The sequence below is a fragment of the Bubalus bubalis genome, chromosome 21, assembly GCF_019923935.1.
Source record: "Bubalus bubalis isolate 160015118507 breed Murrah chromosome 21, NDDB_SH_1, whole genome shotgun sequence".
NCBI classification, from domain to species: domain Eukaryota; kingdom Metazoa; phylum Chordata; class Mammalia; order Artiodactyla; family Bovidae; genus Bubalus; species Bubalus bubalis.
In genome coordinates, this window is record NC_059177.1 from 56374373 (window position 1) to 56395208 (window position 20836).

Genomic DNA, 20836 nt, shown 5'->3' on the forward strand with positions numbered 1-20836 from the left:
GAGAGAGAACGAAATATTACAATTTCAACATGGAGTAAACTAATTTAGTAAATGAGACTTCATAGGGGCTTCTCTGGTGGTCCAGTGGTTAAGACTGGACTCACAATGCAAGGCACCAAAGTTCGATTCCTGATCAGGGAACTAAGATCTCACATGCTGCAACTGGGGGAAAAAACAGATTTGGCATGCTGGAAACTAAGACTTGGCACAACCAAACAGATAAATATATTTACATATATGTTTAAATGAGACTTCATCATGGGAGTATAAATTCCATGCCTTAAAAATGTCACAGTATCTCTCTTTGCTCTTCTGTGGAACTCTGGATTCCATAGATATGGGTGGGTATCAGATCAGATCAGATCAGTCGCTCAGTCGTGTCCGACTCTTTGCGACCCCATGAACCGCAGCACGCCAGGCCTCCCTGTCCATCACCAACTCCCAGAGTTCACTCAGACTCACGTCCATCGAGTCAGTGATGCCATCCAGCCATCTCATCCTCTGTCGTCCCCTTCTCCTCCTGCCCCCAATCGCTCCCAGCATAGGTGGGTATAGCTTTCCTTTTGTCCTTTGCCTTTTCACTTCTCATCTTTTCTCAGCTATTTATAAGGCCTCCTCAGACAACCATTTTGCCTTCTTGCACTTCTTTTTCTTGAGGACGGTCTTGATCACTACCTCCTGCGCGGGTTCACAACCCCATCCGTAGTCTCCCGCCTCTGTCGGGTCTACCCCGTGAGTCTGTGCCACCTCCACTGTATAACCGTAAGGGGTTTGATTTAGGTCATACCTGAATGACCTAGTGGATTTTCCCTACTTTCTTTAAGTCTGAATTTTGCAATGACAAGTTCTTGGTCTGAGCCACAGTCAGCTCCTGGTCTTCTTTTTGCTGACTTTGCTCCATCTTAGATTGCAAAGAGTATAATCAGTCTGGTTTTGGTATTGACCATTTGGTGATGTCCATGTGTAGAGTCATCTTCTGTGTTGTTGGAAGAAGGTGTTTGCTAGAATCAGGGTGCTCTCTTGGCAGAACTGTTAACCTTTGTTCTGCTTCATTCTGTACTCCAAGGCCAAACTTGTTTTACTCCAGGTATCTCTTGACTTACTACTTTTGCATTCCAGTCCCCTATAATGAAAAGGACATCTTTATTTGGTGTTAGTTCTAGAAGGTCTTGTAGGTCTTCATAGAACCAACTGGTCAGCTTCAGCTTCTTCAGCATTAGTGATTGGGGCATAGACTTAGAGTACTGTGATATTGAATGATTTGCCTTGGAAATGAATAGAGATCATTCTGTCATTTATGAGAATGATAAATAAGCTCACAAAATAACTTAATGGAACCTGAGAAAAGAATGAAAGCTTAGTATACTGAGTTTCTTTGAGTCTGCTTGGCAGTGAAATACATGAAAACTGGAAGAATCACATGAATTAGCAGAAATGACTATTTTAGTACATAACATAAGGTGGAATTAGCAGACACATGGAGAGAGTTCATTGGTAAAACTAAGAAAGACAATCTAAGACTACATGGATCCTTAAAAAAAAATTGATCATTCAAGCACAAGATATATTCTGAGTGGATAAATGCACTTGAGAACTCAGTGAATGCTCTGGTAGGGATTCTGAGCTTTATAATTACACCAGTAGTTTTCAGACTTAGTAGTGAAGGCACTGGCACCCCACTCCAGTATCCTTGCCTGGAGAATCCCATGGACGGAGGAGCCTGGTGGGCTGCAGTCCATGGGGTCGCTAAGAGTCGGACATGACTGAGCAACTTCACTTTCACTTTTCACTTTCCTGCATTGGAGAAGGAAATGGCAACCCACTCCAGTGTTCTTGCCTGGAGAATCCCAGGGATGGGGGAGCCTGGTGGGCTGCCGTCTCTGGGGTCGCACAGAGTCGGACACGACTGAAGCGACGTAGCAGCAGCAGCAGCAGCAGCAGTGATCTATACTAAGGAATACATTTTATGATGTGTGTGTACCTGAGTCAGAGATTTCTCAAAGTAGTACTTAACTCTGCTACATGGATACACTCTGCTCTACCTTACTTGAGAAAGCTGGTCATAACTCATGAAAATGATATTCTGAACACTTAGGGGTCACACTCCACAGTGTGAAAAAGTGCTGAGTTACAGTCTGGGAGAGAAAGAGACTTAAGTTTTGGAAGTCTTCCTTGAAGAAGCTGGCTATTAAGAAGGTACTTATTCTGTCCTTGTTTGAAGCATGCTGGATACTATTTTAATTACATAATAGTCCCCCCTTAACTGTGAAGGATACTTTCTTAAGTGTCTGCCCCCCACTCCCCCATGGGTGTCTGAAACTACAGGTAGTTCAGAACTCATGTACTGTTTTATGCTGTACATACATATATACATATGATAAAGTTTAATTTATAAATTAGGCCCAGTAAGAGAATATTCGAATTGCCAGCATCACAACTCTTGGACTTTTGCCCTGCCGCGACAGCCCACCTGGTAACCCAGAAGACCCCTAAAGGACTACAGAGCAGGTGGAACATGTAGTGTGGGTGTGCCGGGCAGAGGGATGGTTCACATCCCGGCAGGAGGGGGCGAATTGGTGTGAGATTTCATTACACTACTCAGAAATCAAAAAGCTTTGAAAGGCGTGCAGTTTAAAGCTTAGGAATTATTCATTCTGAACTTTTCTATGTAATATTTTCAGACAGGTAACTGAAACTGCAGCACGCTAAGCTTTCTAAGATGGGGCACTACTGTACCAACCAGGAGGGCCCAGAGAACGCAGCTGAAATGAATCTCAAGATAGAATTGAGCAGATTATTCACGGGTTTGGTCCTCGACTCTTCCTTGAGTCCCCTTGCTGCATAATTCAGGGCAATGTGCTTTCTAGTGTGGTTCTTTTGTTCGCTCCCGAACTCCCTGGTGGCTCCGATGGGAAAGAATCTGCCCGAAATACAGGAGACCTGAGTTCAGTCCCTGAATTGGGAAAATCCCCTGGAGAAGGAAATGACTACCCAGTCCAGTATTCTTGTCTGGAGAATTCCATGGACAGAGGAGCCTGGAACAGAGGGCTGCAGTGCATGGAGTCAAAAGAATTGGACATGATTTAGCAACTAAACCACTACCCATGAAACTCAGTACTATTAGAATTTCTAAACCACTTTTTAACTTAGATATAGGATAGATATCATTCTCTAACTTTCTAAAAGAATATTCATGCAGAGAATAAGTGAGGTCGAATGATTATGACAAGTGAACTATGGTAGTGAAAGCAAACATTTTGAAATAGAAAGATTCGGCTTTAAAAAGGAGTTTAGACTACAAAACCTTCAAATTCCAGTGTGACAGGTGAAGCATGAAGTCAATAAAAGGCAGACTTTTTGGTGAACCTATGGAGGCTGTCAGCCTCAGAAATTATGCTAGAAGTAATAGATTTAGGGAAATTTTGATCAACTAATGATTGACAGATATAGACTAAGTGACTCAGGAAAGCTATGATACCTATTAATTAATGAATTGTCCCCCCCCTTTTATCATAAAATGTCAACTCCTGTGGTGTCTTTCAGAGACTGGATTTGGGGGTAAGCCCATTTTGGCACATCTTTAATGGAAGAGTCATGGAGGAAGCAAAGTAGAGTAGGATCTAGGTTTGATTTCTGTGTTGCTCTGTAATGGGGATGACTGGAGGAGAAGGGGTATGAATGCAGAAGGAAGCAGCTTAAAACCAGTTGAGCCTAGCCTGTTCTAGAATGTTCTATTCTAGAATAGGCTAGAATTCATGTTAAGTAAATTATAGGCTTCCTAAAATTATAGCAGTTTGCTGTCATAATGAGATTGTGAATATGTTGTGTCCTTTCTGGTAAAAGGTCAATGTTTAGCTTGTCGAATACAAATTCTTAGGCTGTTTCACTATATATATATATATATATATATATATATATATATATATATATATATATATATAAAAACACTGAAGTGTTTACAGTCAGGGTCTTTTGACATAATAAAGCTACTACTTTGTATTTGTGAAGAGAGTTATCTAAAAAGTTATTTTTTAATCATGGGACAGAAAGGAGCTTTTAAAATTAGGTTCCATATAAACTTTTTGTTTCCAAAGTTATCTTCAAATGGCTTACTGAACAATCCTCTTTTACACAATAAACTTTTATGTAAGGATTGAAAAGGTTGGATAAATACCAAGAAATACTTTATGAACACTTTAAACTTCTTTTTTTAAATGTTTGATTTACTTTTGATATTACACAGCACATATAGTCCTTTGAAGTATTTTTTAATAGATTATGTCATTGGCCCCATCTTGAGAAGTGTGAAAGTGTTAGCCACTCAGTCGTATCCGACTTTTTGCGACCCCATGAACTGTAGCCCACCAGGCTCCTCTGTCCATGGGATTTCCCAGGCAGGAATACTGAAGTGGGTTACCATGCCCTCCTCCAGGGGCTCTTCTCGACAACCCAGGTAGTAAACCTGGGTCTCTTCCCTGGTGGCTCAGACGATAAAGAATCTGCCTGCAATGCAGGAGATCTGGGTTCGATCCCTGGATGGGAAAGTTGCCCTGGAGAAGGGAATAGCAACTCACTCCAGTATTCTTGCCTGAAAAATCCTATGGACAGAGGAGCTTGGTGGGCTACAGTCCATGGGGTCATACACGACTGAGCGACCAACACTATCTGCATTGCAAGCAGATTCTTTGCCATTTGAGCCACCAGGGAAGCCCTGGACCCATCTTATGGATGAATAATTTACAATTTTAGCAATAATGTCCAGTAGTTTTTCTATTTAAATATGAAAATATGAAATACTCCATAATTAAAGTTTGAAAATTTTCTTATTAATTTTCAGGAGTTCTTTGTATGTTAGGACTGATAATCCTCTTATTATATTCTTGTGTTGTAGGGAAGTATATATGTCTTGTTTTAAATTATTTCTTCTGATATAATGAATTTCTCTTCATAAGAGAATGTGTTTGTTTTGAAACTTTTCTTGGGAACTGTGAAAGACCTTTTACTATCAGAAGTAGACTTCTACTTTGGACTGTCTAATTTTATTATATCTTTAGGAGGATATGTGTGGCTGTGTATATATATATTTTAACTTAGAGCATTTGGTCAACAGATCAGAGGGAGAGATCATAATATTATAAACTAGATTTATATTTACAGTATGCATACTTTTACATTTGGGAGTAGTATCAATGGGGTTTCTGAATGTCTTCATTTAATATTGAAGTATGTTGGCTGCTATATGCTTTTTTAGAAGACTCTTTGTTCTTGTTTTTAGATGTGTATCCTTTCTCGTTAATCGATTACAGAATACTTTGGCTTACAGCTTCCTGTGATACAGAGGTCAGCACTGGGGCAACTGGTAGGGCCCTTGGCTTTTCTGGTCTTGTCTGCTTATCTCAGCATGCCTTACAATTAGGATTCATCATTTTCTGTGAGTGGCATGAAAAAGGCACTGCTTTAACATGCTTCTTAGCCTGTAAGTGGTCTTGATATAGACATGGAAACTTCAAAGTTATGACTGATAAATAATTAAAAACTTGAGAATTAGAGTGGATTTGCTTTTGTCAGTTTTTATTAACAGTTATTGTAATGTGTTCCTACTAAGTACCAGCGTTATTTTCTAAGTGTCTACAGTAAGACACAGAATTGATCATAAAATAACTATGATCTTGAATTTAGGCTGCAGGTAAGTCAATGGCACCCCACTCCAGTACTCTTGCCTGGCAAATCCCATGGACGGAGGAGCCTGGTGGGCTGCAGTCCATGGGGTCGCTAGGAGTCGGACACTACTGAGCGACTTCCCTTTCACTTTTCACTTTCATGCATTGGAGAAGGAAATGGCAACCCACTCCAGTGTTCTTGCCTAGAGAATCTCAGGGACGGGGGAGCCTGGTGGGCTGCCGTCTATGGGGTCGCACAGAGTTGGACACGACTGAAGTGACTTAGCAGTAGCAGTAAGTCTTGTAAGTGGGTTCTTTAGCCAATAGATTATAATGCAGAATGCAGTTTATTGCAGTTTGTCTTTTGCTGAATAATGGTGTTTTTTTGTTTTTTTTTTTAAAGATGTACTACCAGATGGAGATTTAATTTACATTTATTAGTTCTTGACAGGTCTTTTCTTTTAAAATATATTTTTTTGCAGCATTATTCTGGTTCCTAACTGAATTCATTTAATAAATATTTGAGTGCTTTTGTGATCCAGGTACTGTATCAAGGACTTAAAAATACAGTAGTGAACAAGATTGGCAGGAGGCACTGGCAAGATTGGCATGGAGCAGAAAGAGGGTGGGAGGCACTGACCAAAATCTGTAAACGGTTAACGTAAGTGGTAAGTGGCATGAAGAAAGTAAGACTGGGTTATTTGATGGGGGTAGGGCTGTGGAGTCTTACGGTTAGGGTGGAGAAAGTGTCTCTAAATGATATTTTAAGTAAAGCCCTTAATGCTCTGAAAAGGACAGCTTGGCTGTTTGTGGAGGCTTCGGCTTTCCAGGTGAAGGGAACGGAACGTTCAGAAGTACTGAGCTGTGCAGCTTGATGGGAGTTTAGCTTTTATTCTGAGCCACACCTTTTCAGGCTACTGAGATGCTCAGATAAGTCTTTCTGTTTAGTTGGGCAAAAAGGTCTAGGGAAAAGAAGCTGTAGATGTCCCTAAAAAGTGACCTCATGGTAATAGAATTAGGAATGTGTTGGAGCTTGGGTGGTGTCAGAAAGAAATGGGAGGCAATGCGTCATGGTCCTGCCCCTTGAAGGCTGTAGGATCTTGTCCTGCCCCTCCCCCTTACACAAATAAAATAGGCTTCTCGTGTAGTAGTAAAATATAAAAAGCAAAAAGTAGATATATATATATAAAGTAAAAATTTATATATACTGAATATAGTTATTGGCTTAAATAGTTATTGGCACATTGTTTATTACTCTAGATTTTCTCACCTTTAAAAAAATGATTTTAGATTTTTCTCCTTTCTAGATTAGTATGAAAGAGGTTCAGACTACATTTTTCATTTTGTCTTGGGTTGCTTTTTCTATCTCTGCACATACAGAGCAACTTTGTCACATGGGAGTTAACATGAAAGTCTCTGTTGTTAAGTATTTCGTCTTTTCCCCAGTTTTTCAAGGAAATGAACAACCCTGTGGTGAAGATGCTTATCCATATCTCTTTTTTGTTTTTCGGCTGTGCCCTGCGACATGTGGGATCTTAGTTCCCCAGCCAGGGACCGAACCCATGCCCCAGCATTGGCGGTGCAGAGTCTTAACCACGGAGCCTCAGGGAAGGCCTTGCCTTACACTTCTGTAGGGTACATTCTGAGAGCAACATTGAATTACCAAGTTAGTCTTTAAGAACATTTCAAATTTTTAATAGTTTTTTTGTTTTTAACAATCAGATCAGATCAGATCAGTCACTTAGTAGTGTCCGACTCCTTGTGAGCCCATGAATCGCAGCACACCAGGCCTCCCTGTCCATCACCAGCTCCCGGAGTTCACTGAGACTCACGTCCATCGAGTCAGTGATGCCATCCAGCCATCTCATCCTCTGTCGTCCCCTTCTCCTCCTGCCCCCAATCCCTCCCAGCATCAGAGTCTTTTCCAATGAGTCAACTCTTCGCATGAGGTGGCCAAAGGACTAGAGTTTCAGCTTTAGCATCAGTCCTTCCAAAGAAATCCCAGGGCTGATCTCCTTCAGAATGGACTGGTTGGATCTCCTTGCAGTCCAAGGGACTCTCAAGAGTCTTCTCCAACACCACACTTCAAAAGCATCAATTCTTCGGCGCTCAGCCTTCTTCACAGTCCAACTCTCACATCCATACATGACCACAGGAAAAACCAGAGCCTTGACTAGACGAACCTTTGTTGGCAAAGTAATGTCTCTGCTTTTGAATATGCTATCTAGGTTGGTCATAACTTTCCTTCCAAGGAGTAAGCGTCTTTTAATTTCATGGCTGCAGTCACCATCTGTAGTGATTTTGGAGCCCAGAAAAATAAAGTCTGACAGTGTTTCCACTATTTCCCCATCTATTTCCCATGAAATGGTGGGACCGGATGCCATGATCTTCGTTTTCTGAATGTTGAGCTTTAAGCCAACTTTTTCACTCTCCACTTTCACTCTCATCAAGAGGCTTTTGAGTTCCTCTTCACTCTCGCCATAAGGGTGGTGTCATATGCATATCTGAGGTTATTGATACTTCTCCCGGCAATCTTGATTCCAGCTTGTGTTTCTTCCAGTCCAGCGTTTCTCATGATGTACTCGGCATATAAGTTGAATAAACAGGATGACAGTATACAGCCTTGATGAACTCCTTTTCCTATTTGGAACCAGTCTGTTGTTCCATGTCCAGTTCTAACTGTTGCTTCCTGACCTGCATACAAATTTCTCAAGAAGCAGATCAGGTGGTCTGGTATTCCCATCTCTTGAAGAATTTTCCACAGTTTATTGTGATCCACACAGTCAAAGGCTTTGGCATAGTCAATAAAGCAGAAATAGACGTTTTTCTGGAACTCTCTTGCTTTTTCCATGATCCAGTGGATGTTGGCAATTTGATCTCTGGTTCCTCTGCCTTTTCTAAAACCAGCTTGAACATCAGGAAGTTCACGGTTCACATATTGCTGAAGCCTGGCTTGGAGAATTTTGAGCATTACTTTACTAGTGTGTGAGATGAGTGCAATTGTGCGGTAGTTGGAGCATTCTTTGGCATTGCCTTTCTTAGGGACTGGAATGAAAACTGCCCTTTTCCAGTCCTGTGGCCACTGCTGAGTTTTCCAAATTTGCTGGCATATTGAATGCAGCACTTTCACAGCATCATCTTCCAGGATTTGGAATAGCTCAACTGGAATTCCATCACCTCCACTAGCTTTGTTCGTAGTGATGCTTTCTAAGGCCCACTTGACTTCACAATATTCTCCAAAAAGTTTTGTCAAGACTTTATGAGAGTGATGCCATATAGTGATGCTGTCTCTAAACTTCTCTAGTTTCCTCAGCTGTCAGCTCAGAATAGTTAGTATCTATCGTCCCTTCTGGATTCAGGCATGTGAGGTGAGAAAGAGCTTACCGCATAGTGGGTGTGCAGAGAGAAGGTTCTGGTACAGAGCAAGATGTTTGGATTAAATGATCTTTAACTCTGGGCCATTTTAGCTCTGACTAAATGATTTCAAGTGTCAGTGTTACGTATGACAAGGTAAGGACTCTGGAATCAGGTAGAGCTGCCCAGTTCTGAATCCCATCTCTGCCAGGTAGAGTGAAATGGATGTCATTTCCACCTAGAGTATCCCCTAAGGATCAGGGTGGATAATATGAATGGGGTGTATGCAGCATATACTCATTCTCATGATAGGTAGTGGGCATCTAGTCAATGGTAACTACTGCTGACAATGCTGATAATAAGATAAAACAACTTTCTGAAGAAGGAAGGCTTGAGAAGGATGGGTTCCCTGTCGACCTCACTGTTCTGTAAAGGTGGAAGCACCTCTCACTTCTGCCGAGATCGATTGCCTTCAGGGTGGTATGGCTGTGGACCCCCTGTCACTTCTGCATGGTGGCTGACTCCCAGCCGGTGCCAGGGCATGGCACGGCCTCACTGCAGAGTATCTCCAACTTACTCTCATTGTGTGAATGTCTGTGGACTTCAACTGCGGTTTTCTTGTTGCCCTATTAAAACATTTGATTACTTTTTGTTAGGTTACTATCTCTGCATCTGTTTGTAAGCTTTGTTTCCGCACTAAAACTGGACTCCAACGAATGTTATGTTGGAAAGTTCATGTACTTTATATATAAACAGATACAGAATCTGGTTATTTTACTTATCAACCTGGATGTTCTTGGGCAAGTAGCATGGTTTTCCTCTGCCTCATTTGTTTAAAAATTAAAGCATGGTTGGAGGAAGGTATTTAAAATCTTTCTGGGTCCTTATTATAGATTAAATGAGATAATTTATATATAAAGTGTCTAACACACATCTTACAAAAACTGGTTTCTTTTTCTTCTTCAAAGGCAGAAAATGATGGCTTACACTTTTTTTTTTGTATTTCTCATAGTACTAATGTGTTACTAATATTCAGAGGTAGTTTGTGCTTAATATACAATAACAAAAGAAAAAGTGGAATTGAAAAAGCATTAGACTAGACCTAGGCTATGTTCCATGTTGGCTCTTACCTGGTTGTATAACCCTTGATGAGTCTTTTGATCTCTAGTCCCCATCTTGTTCATTTTTGAGTTGTCTGTCTATTATATACTATAATAGAAGTTTTCTGAATAATGTATTTAAGCAGAATATGTCACCTACAAAAAAACCCACATAGTACTGTTTTCACAGTTACTCTGTTTATTGTATTGTTGAGCTAATTAATTTTACTCAAGAATTTTTTTTTTTTGCTAGCTTGAAGTGCTGCGTAAGCTGCATCAATGGAGCACATACAGGGTGCCTGGAAGACGATCAGCAACGGTTTCGGATTCAAAGACACGGTGTTTGACGGCACCAGCTGCATCTCCCCTACAATAGTTCAGCAGTTTGGCTATCAGCGTCGGGCGTCAGATGACGGCAAACTTACGGACCCTTCTAAGACAAGCAACACTATCCGTGTGTTTTTGCCAAACAAGCAAAGAACAGTGGTACGTGAACATTCCTCTCCTAAAATGTAGCTGTCCATCACCTATGAAAACATTACAGATCATGTTGCCCATCTTATAGATAGCAAAAATCTTCACTGTCACCAGAGTCTGTATTTTTAGATTTTATTCTAGTGTCTTGTAGTTGCACCTTTGTTTTGAATCGAGGTGTTGTTGATTTACACTGTTGTGCTGGTTTCAGGCATGCAGCACAGTGACTCCAGCATATATATATGCTTTAGATACCTTTCCACTATGGGTTATTACAGGATGTTGAATAGTTCTCCATGTTATACAGGAGATCCTTGTTTCTAATCTATTTAATGTATTGTAGTTTGTTTCTGTTAATTCCACACTCCTGACTTATCCCACCTTTCTTTCCCCTCTCCTTTGGTAATAAGCTTGGTTTCTATGTCTGGTCTGTTTTGATTTTGTATGTAGATTCATCTGTCTTTAGATTACACATTTAAATGATAATTACATAATATTTGTTTTCTCTTTCTGACTGACTTCACTTAGTATGATAATCTTAAATGGCAGTAGTTCATTTTTGTTCATGGGTGGACACTGGGGTCGTTTCCATGTCTTGTGTATTGTGAATAGTGCTGTGAACACTGAGTGCATGTATGTTTTTGAATTAGTTTATGTCTTTTTTGGATATGTGCCCAGGAGTGGGATTGCTGGATCATATAGTAACTCTGGTTTTTGTTTTGTAAGGAACCTCTATCCTGTTTTTCATCGTGTGTCTACAAATTTTCATTCCCACCAGCAGTGTAAGAGGGTTCTACTTAGAGTCTTTGTTAATTGAGTTTCTAGTTGTAGATTTTATTGCTTTATATTCTCTTCACACCCCCTTGCTTTTTTGTTTCTAGCTCTGGGCCTCCCTTCGACTTAGTCTTGCCTAGAAGGTCTTTTCTGACAATTCACCTAAAGAAATAGTACATTTTAAAGAAAATATTTACTGAAATATAGTTGATTTACAATATTGTGTTTCAGATATATAGCATAGTGAATCATTTATACATACACATAGATCCAGTTTTTTTAATACTCTTTTCCCGTATACGCCATTGTCAAGTATTGAGTAGAGTTCCCTGTGCTAGCAGCAGGTCCTTACTAATTACCAGTTTTATATATAGTCGTGTGTATAGGTCAGTCCCAGTCTCCCAATTTATTCCTCCTCCTCCCTACCCTCTGGTAACCATAGATTTGTTTTTATATCTAACTTTCTGCTTTGTAGATAAGCTCATTTGTACCCTGTTTTTAGATCCCATGTGAAAGTGATATCGTGATGTTTGTGTTTGTCTTGCTCTGTCTTCACTCAGTATAACAATCTCTAGGTCCATCCATATTGCTGCAGACGGAGTGTTTCATTCTTTCCTACGGCTGAGTAGTATTCCGTTGTATATATATGTACCACATCTGTATCCATTCCTCTGTTGGTGGACATTTGGGTTCTTTCCATGACCTGGTTATTGTAAGTAGTGCTGCAGTGAATACTGGGGTGTCTGTATCTTTAGAATTATAATTTTCTCCAGATAATGTCCAGGAGTGGGATTGCTGAATCATAATGGTAGTTCTGGTTTTAGTTTTTTAAGGAACTTCCATTCTCTTCTTCTCAGTGACTGTATCAATTTACGTTCCCCCCAGCAGTGTAGGAGAGTTCCCTTTTCTCCACACCCTCTGTGGCATTTATTATTTGTATTAGATTTTTTTGATGGTGGCCATTCTGACTGGTGTCAGGTGAATATAGTACATTCTTAATGGGGATGTATTTCAAAGGGCTCTTTTAGACATCCCCTTAGACATTTCTGGCTAATTACAAACTTTGTTCAGTGTATTAAAGCAAACTGTTCATTAAAAAATTTTTGATATACAGTTGAGTATATATAGAAGAAAATAAAATTACCTGGAAAAAAATTATTTTAGTACATTTCCTAGGTTCTGGGGCAAAGCTGGAGGTAGCCTGGAAACCAAGCTTTTTTCCAAGGCCCTGGACTAGCCAGTTATTCCTGTGTAGCTTCTGACACAAAGTCTCAACTTCTTTAAGAAATTACTGCTCAAAACCTTCTTCCTATTCTGGGAGGTGGTGGGGGAAACACCGCCTGAAGCCAGAAAGTGAAGCTGCGCTGCGTGCTTGGTGCGTGGCTGTCATGCACCGGTGCGGTGCGGGAGGACCTCTGCTCAGAGCATCAGGCGTCATCCTTTCCCGCCCTCTGTTCTTTGTGTAGAATCGGTGCCTTGTGTGTATTCTGTGTTCCAAGGTTGGGAAGTGCAGTCCAGAGTTTTCTTTCTAACAGTTCCACTCTCTCCTCTTTACTAAAATTTCCTTTTACTTTTGTGAAACCTAAAGAGCCTCCCAGTTACAGTGTTGTACATTAAGGTACATTTTTAAACTGAAGGCAAAACTCAAAGGCATTTAAAGTTTGAGTAAATTTATTTTTGTTCCCTTTCCTGGAAATGAAACTTTAATGACTGGCAAAATAAATAATAATAATAATCTCCTTATTTCAGCAGTAATCTTTTGTTTGCAAAGTGAGTTTTCTCATTAATTTTCTGACCTTAAGAAAGTGGGAAGTGTGAATGTGTCAGGGAGCTGAAGACCCTCTGGTGCTGCTTCCGGGTGTTGCTGCCCCTGTCTTCTCCACCCCCATGTCCCCATTTGCCTGCAGACTGGGAACCTTAGTTTTGCACGATAGTTTAAGTGTTTAGGCCTTTAAGACAACGAGGCCCAAGTTTAAATCCCTGTATTGCCTTTTATAAGCTGTATCATGACAAATTACATAATATTCTGAGCCTCTGTTCCTGACCTTCATGAAATGAGGCTGACGCTAGCTACAGTGACTAATTTCACAAGTAAGAGGGTAGTTATGATAGTTTCTGGAGGAGGAAACGGCAACCCACCCCAGTGTTCTTGCCTGGAGAATCCCAGGCTCAGAGGAGCCCGGCGGGCTGCCGTCTGTGGGGTGGCACAGAGTCGGCCACAACTGGAGCGACTTAGCAGCAGCAGGATGGTTTCTGCGAGTTTCCGACATCAGTGTGTCCTCGATAGCCTTCAGCTGAGCGCAGCTGGGGGCTGGGGCCACCGGTTTGAAAAGCATGACACCTGCAGCAGCTTTTGAGAAGGCTCTGTCAGAGAAGCTAGGTCCTCTTGTTTCTTTGACCAGAGGTGAACTGTGTGCTTCTGATAGAAACACTCACGCTGAGAGAGCCACGACCTGCGTCAAATACTGTGCAGTAGTACTCTGAAAACTGAAAAGTGATATCGGTGACATTTAATCTTCATTGGAAGCCAGAGCTCCAAGAGCGAGACGGTTCTTTGCTGTTGCTGCTGCTAAGTCGCGTCAGTCGTGTCCGACTCTGTGCGACCCCAGAGACGGCAGCCCACCAGGCTCCCCTGTCCCTGGGATTCTCCAGGCAAGAACACTGGCGTGGGTTGCCATTTCCTTCTCCAAGGCATGAAAGTGAAAAGTGAAAGTGAAGTCGCTCAGTCATTCCTGACTCTTAGCGACCGCATGGACTGCAGCCCAGCAGGCTCCTCTGTCCATGGATGTTCCAGGCAACAGTACTGGAGTGGGGTGCCATGAGACAGTTCTTTAAATATCCTCTAATCCAGCGGGGTTCCCAAACGTGGCTGGTACCAGAGTACCCAGCTCCAGGGGTACCTTGAAGGAGGAAGGCGTCATGTGCTGGCCGGCTCGGCCAGTCAGCTGTTTCTAGTCATCCCCAGGTTGCTTCACTGCTGGAGCCCAGAATGACTGTCATAATCACTTAGTGGGCTCCAGAGATTAGTCAGACCGTAACTGATCACCGCATGTATCCATGGGGAGTCCAGAGAGAAGAGTGACAGAGAGGGTGTATGTGTGATAAGTAATTTTTAGAATAATTAGTACTTGCTTGGTTTTTGAGTTTTTCTTGTCATTTGTTTTGTAAACGTGTGTCTCTTTGACTTATTGCTGCTGCTTTTTATTAGATGAGTGATTGGATCAGAGCTCAGGCTCTTTAATTACCACTGGAATCACATCAGAAGCAGCTTAAGCTACAGATTCCTGAGCTTCAGTCAGGATGAACTGAATCAGATGAGTGTGTTAGAGGGGGCAGGCTGGGAAAATACATTTTCCCAGGCTCCTCGGATGACTCTAATACCAGCCACGTTTGGGAACCCCACTGGATTAGAGGATATTTAAAGAACCGTCTCGCTCTTGGAGCTCTGGCTTCTAATGAAGATTAAATATCACCGATATCACTTTTCAGTTTTCAGAGTACTACTGCACAGTATTTGACGCAGGTCCTGGCTCTCTTACTGCGTGAGTGTTTATTACGTTTCATTGTCTTCATTCTTGGTGTCTTCACAGTTCAGATCAGTCTTTCCCTTTACTGAGTTGTTTTGTTTCTGAAAAGCTGGAGGTTAGTGGGATATTTATAACGGTATCACTGCTTCAAGAAGCCTTAAAAATAAACTTGTGAAACATTGAAGATGGACAGTTGAAAATATTCTAAACCTTTAAAATAAAAAATCACTTACCTCTCTCTGGAAAGGGGCTGAATTGGCCACTGTCAGCTGTCACATTTTCAGCAGAAGGATCCACTGTGGGCAGTTTGCAAGCACTGCAAATCTCATTCTGCTCACCCTGCTGCCCGTCCTGAGTGTAGTTGCCTTACTTTTGATTAAGTTTACTGGCTTTAAAAACACTGTATAGGGCTCTTACTGCAATGCTTAAAATCTTGGTTGAAATGTTTATCTAGCTGCTGATATTAGCATGCTGGGTGCTCACACTTGCTGTTGGGCTCTGAAGTGCCTACTGAGCTCCTGAGGACCGGTACATGGGGGTATGAAGGGGCCTCTACTGCTGAGACTAGGGTGGGTGTGCACGCGTGTTTAAACCAGCAGTGCTGTTTGCCCTGACAGCGGGGCAGAGGCCTTATCTCCTCCACTTCCTTCTTGCCCCCCTCTACTGTGCAGTGTATGTGAGATGGCGTTTTGGTTAGGAAGATGAACCATTTTGTTGAAAATAAGTTGAAATACAAATTTTTTGATACAAAGAACTCATGTCATAGATTGGATTGATTAATTTTCGTTTCTGGTGGATATTTATGTTTGCATGAATATTTCATTGAGTCAAACAACTTCAGTCAATTCAGTTCAGTTGCTCAGCCACAGCATGCCAGGCCTCCCTGTCCATCACCAGCTCCCAGAGTTTACCCAAACTCATGTCCATTGAGTTGGTGATGCCATCCAACCATCTCATCCTCTGTTATCCCCTTCTCCTCCTGCCCTCAATCTTTCCCAGCATCAGGGTCTTTTCAAATGAGTCAGCTCTTTACATCAGGTGGCCAAAGTATTGGAGTTTCAGCTTCAACATCAGTCCTTCCAATGAACACTCAGGACTGATCTCCTTTAGGATGGACTGGTTGGATCTCCTTGCAATCCAAGGGACTCTCAAGAGTCTTCTCCAACACCACAGTTCAAAAGCATCAATTCTCCTGTGCTCAGCTTTCTTTATGGTCCAACTCTCACATCCATACATGACCATTGGAAAAACCATATCCTTGACTAGACAGACCTTTGTTGACAAAATAATGTCTGCTTTTTAATATGCTGTCTAGGTTGGTCATAACTTTCCTTCCAAGGAGTAAGCGTCTTTTAATTTCATGGCTGCAGTCACCATCTGCAGTGATTTTGGAGCCCCACAAAATAAAGTCAGCCACTGTTTCCACTGGCACCAGATGCCATGATCTTAGTTTTCTGAATGTTGAGTTTTAATCCAACTTTTTCACTCTCCTCTTTCACTTTCATCAAAAGGCTCTTTAGTTCTTCTTCACTTGTAGATGGTGTCATCTACATATCTGAGGTTATTGATATTTTTCCCGGCAATCTTGATTCCAGCTTGTGCTTCCTCCAGCCCAGCGTTTCTCATGATGTGCTCTGCATCTAAGTTAAATAAGCAGGGTGACAGAATACAGCCTTGATGTACTCCTTTTCCTATTTGGAATCAGTCTGTTGTTCCATGTCCAGTTCTAACTGTTGCTTCCTGACCTGCATACAGGTAGAAAGGGAAAGTTGATCATTTTCTCTCTCCCAACTACTGTCTCTTGGGGCTTCCCTGGTGGTTCAGTGTTAAAGAATCTGCTTGCCAATGCAGGAGACGTGGGTTTGATTTCTGGGACGGGGAGATTCTCTGGAGAAGGAAAAGGCTACTCACTCCAGTATTCTTGCTTTGGAAATCCCTTGGGAAATTCCATGTAGCCTGGTGGGCTATGGTCCATAGAGTCAAAAAGAGTCAGACACATCTTAGTGACTAAACAACAAGAAACCACTTTCTCTTAGGGGTAAGAGCTATTTTTTCACATGCATATGACATATATAGACATATATAGGTTCCCCACCCTTTAATCTCCTTGTCATTGTTCAGTTGCTAAGTCTTGTGTGACTCTTTGCAGCTCCATGGACTGCAGTACGCCAGGCTCCCCTGTGCTGCATTATATCCCGGAGCTTGCCCAGTCTTATGTCCATTGAGTTGGAGATGTTATCTAAACATTTCATCCTCTGTCACCCGCTTCATCTTTTGCCTTCAATCTTTCCCAGCATCAGGGTCTTTTCCAGTGAGTTAGCTCTATGCATCAGATGGCCAAAGTACTGGAGCGTCAGTCTTTCCACTGAGTATTGGGAGTGGATTTCCTTTAGAATTGATTGGTTTGATCTCCTTGCAGCCAAGGGACCCTCAAGAGTCTTCTCCAGCACCACAACTCAAAAGCATCAATTATTCGGCGCTCAGCCTTCTTCATGGTCCAACTCTCATACCTATATGACTACTGGAAAAGCCATAGCTTTGACTATTCGGACCTTTATTGGCAAAGTGATGTCTCAGCTTTTTAATGTGCTGTCTAGATTTGTCATAGCTTTCCTTCCAAGGAGCAAGCATCTTTTAATGTCAGGGCTGCAGTCACTGTCTGCAGTGATTTTGGAGCCCAAGAAAATAAAATCTGCCACTGTTTCTACCTTTTGCCCTTGTATTAGCAATGAAGTGATGAGACTGGATGCCATCATCTTTGTTTTTTGAATGTTGAGTTTCAAACCACCTTTTTCACTCTCCTCTTACATCCTCATCAAGAGACTCTAGTTCCTTTTCACTTTCTGCCATTAGTGTGGTATCATCTACATATCTGAGGTTATTGATATTTCTCCTGGCACTCTTGATTCCAGCTTGTGATTCATTCAGCCCAGCATTTCACATGATGTACTCTGCATGTAAGTTAAATAAGCAGGGTGACAATATACAGGCTTGATGTACTCCTTTCCCAATTTGGAACCAGTCTATTGTTCCATGTCCAGTTCTAACTGTTGCTTCTTGACCTGCATATAGTTTTCGCAGGAGACAGGTGAAGTGGTCTGGAATTCCCATCTCTTTAAGAATTTTCCATAGTTTGTTGTGATCCACCCAAAGGCTTTCACATAGCCAGTGAAGCAGAAGTAGGTGTTTTCCTGGGATTCCTGTGCTTTCTCTGTAATCCATTGAATGTTGTCATTTTGATCTCTGGTTCCTCTGCCTTTACTGAACTCAGCTTGTACATCTGAAAGTTCTTGGTTCACGTATTGCTGAAGCCTAAGTTGAAGAATTTTGAGCATAACTTTGCTAGCATATGAAATGAGTGCAGTTGTATGGTAGTTTGAACATTCTTGAACATTGCCCTTCTTTGGCATTGGAATGAAAACTGACCTTTTCTAGATGAAGACTGACCTTTTCCAGTCCTGTAGCCACTGCTGAGTTTTCCAAATTTGCTGGCATATTGAGTGCAGTTAGAACTGGACATGGAACAACAGACTGGTTCCAAATAGGAAAAGGAGTACGTCAAGGCTGTATATTGTCACCCTGCTTATTTAACTCATAATGCAGAGTACATCATGAGAAACGCTGGACTGGAAGAAGCACAAGCTGGAATCAAGATTGTCGGGAGAAATATCAATAACTTCAGATATGCAGATGACACCACCCTTATGGCAGAAAGTGAAGAGGAACTAAAAAGCCTCTTGAAAGTGAAAGAGGAGAGTGAAAAAGTTGGCTTAAAACTCAATATTCAGAAAACTAAGATCATGGCATCTAGTCCCAACACTTCATGGGAAATAGATGGGGAAACAGTGTCAGACTTTATTTTCTGGGGCTCCAAAATCACTGCAGATGGTGGTTGTAGCCATGAAATTAAAAGATGCTTACTCCTTGGAAGGAAAGTTATGACCAACCTAGATAGCATATTCAAAAGCAGAGACATTACTTTGCCAACAAAGGTCCGTCTCGTCAAGGCTGTGGTTTTTCCAGTGGTCATGTATGGATGTGAGAGTTGGACTGTGAAGAAAGCTGAGCGCCGAAGAATTGATGCTTTTGAAGTGTGGTGTTGGAGAAGACTCTTGAGAGTCCCTTGGACTGCAAGGAGATCCAACCAGTCCATTCTGAAGGAGATCAGCCCTGGGATTTCTTTGGAAGGACTGATGCTAAAGCTGAAACTCCAGTCCTTTGGCCACCTCATGTGAAGAGTTGACTCATTGGAAAAGACTCTGATGCTGGGAGGGATTGGGGGCAGGAGGAGAAGGGGACGACAGAGGATGAGATGGCTGGATGGCATCACTGACTCGATGGACGTGAGTCTGAGTGAACTCCGGGAGTTGGTGATGGACAGGGAGGCCTGGCGTTCATGGGGTCGCAAAGAGTCGGACATGACTGAGCGACTGAACTGAACTGAACTGAGTGCAGCACGTTAACAGCATCATGTTTTGGCTTTTATTTATTTTTTTAAAAATGTATTTATTTCTTAGTTCCCTGACCAGGGATTCAACCCTTGTGGCCCTTGTGGTGGAAGTGGAGAGTCCTAATCACTGGACCACCAGGGAAGTCCTCCTTTTAGGATTTTAAATAGCTTAGCTGGAATTCCATCACCTCCACTAAGCCTTGTTTGTAGTCGTGCTTTCCAAGGCTCACTTCACTTTACATTCCAGGATATCTGGCTTTAGGCGAGTGACTAGACCATCATGATTATCTGGGTCATTAAGACCTTTTTTTTTTTAAAATAGTTCTGTGTATTCTGTCACTTCTTGATCTCATGTGCTTCTGTCAGGTCCTTACCCATTCTGTCCTTTATCTTGCCAGTCCTTTCGTAAAATGTTCCCTTGATATCTCCAGTTTTCTTGAAGAGATTTCTAGTCTTTTCCAGTCTGTTGTTTTCCTCTGTTTCTTTGCATTGTTCACTTAAGGCCTTTTTATCTCTCTTTGTTCTCTGAAACTGTGCATTCAGTTGGGTATATGTTTCCCTTTCTCCTCTGCATCTCTTCTTTTCTCAGCTATTTGTAAAGCTCCCTCGGACAGCCACTTAGCCTTCTTGCATTTCTTTTTCTTTGGGATGGTTTTGGTTACTGCCTTGTGTACAGTGTTACGAGCTTCTGTCCATAGTTCTTCAGGCACTCTGTCAGATCTAATCTTTTGAATCTAATACTACTCTTTGTGTTATTCTGAAAAATATTTTCCCCCAATTAAGATGGGGGGACCTGACCCCTTCTGACAGGTCATTAGAAGTAATATAGTAACAGCACCGTGTGGCACATGCTGATGTTCAGTGCTTTATTCCAGCTCTCGCCTGTCGCTGGGCATCCTGGTGGTTTCCCCTGTGTATGTATTTGCCATTACAGTTGGCTCTTGAACAACTTGAGGGTTATGGGTGCCCTCCCTGTGTGCAGTTGCGAATGCAAATATAATTTATAATCAGCCCCTGGGTATGTTGCTGTGTATTTCCTATTCCATAGCCTTTGGATCAAACAACCACGACTCATGTAGTACTGTAGTATTTATTACTGAAAAAAGGCCACGTGTAAATGGACCTGTGCAGTTTAGAGCCGTGTTGTTCAGGGGTCAGCTGTCCGAGCAGTGCTGTCCTACATTCTCTCCATACACCTTTACAGACCGATGCTTTTATTCTGTGCTTACTTTCCAAGGAGTACGCTTGCACAGCCTGTGTTTGTTCTAACGCGGTTCCTTCGTTTGTAGGTCAATGTGCGGAATGGAATGAGCTTGCATGACTGCCTCATGAAAGCTCTCAAGGTGAGGGGCCTGCAACCAGAGTGCTGTGCAGTGTTCAGACTTCTCCACGAACACAAGGGGTAAGAGCTTGAAAGTCAGCCAGGTCTGCCTGCATACTAGTAAGGATCTCCTAGCTTCAAATAATAACTGTTTCCATGAACCAAAAAACAAGTAC

At 41.9% G+C, this 20836-nt stretch overlaps 1 protein-coding gene across 3 annotated transcripts in view; it reads left to right on the forward strand.

The window, feature by feature from the left end:
• Nucleotides 1-20836, forward strand: part of RAF1 (Raf-1 proto-oncogene, serine/threonine kinase) — a 79139-nt gene that overhangs the window by 36528 nt on the left and 21775 nt on the right. For all 3 annotated transcript variants that reach the window (XM_006078922.4, XM_006078925.4, XM_006078923.4), the window contains exons 2-3: nt 10368-10600; nt 20629-20741. In XM_006078922.4, coding sequence (XP_006078984.2) covers nt 10394-10600; nt 20629-20741 — 320 coding nt within the window. In that variant the 5' untranslated portion in view covers nt 10368-10393. The remainder of the gene's footprint in view (nt 1-10367; nt 10601-20628; nt 20742-20836) is intronic.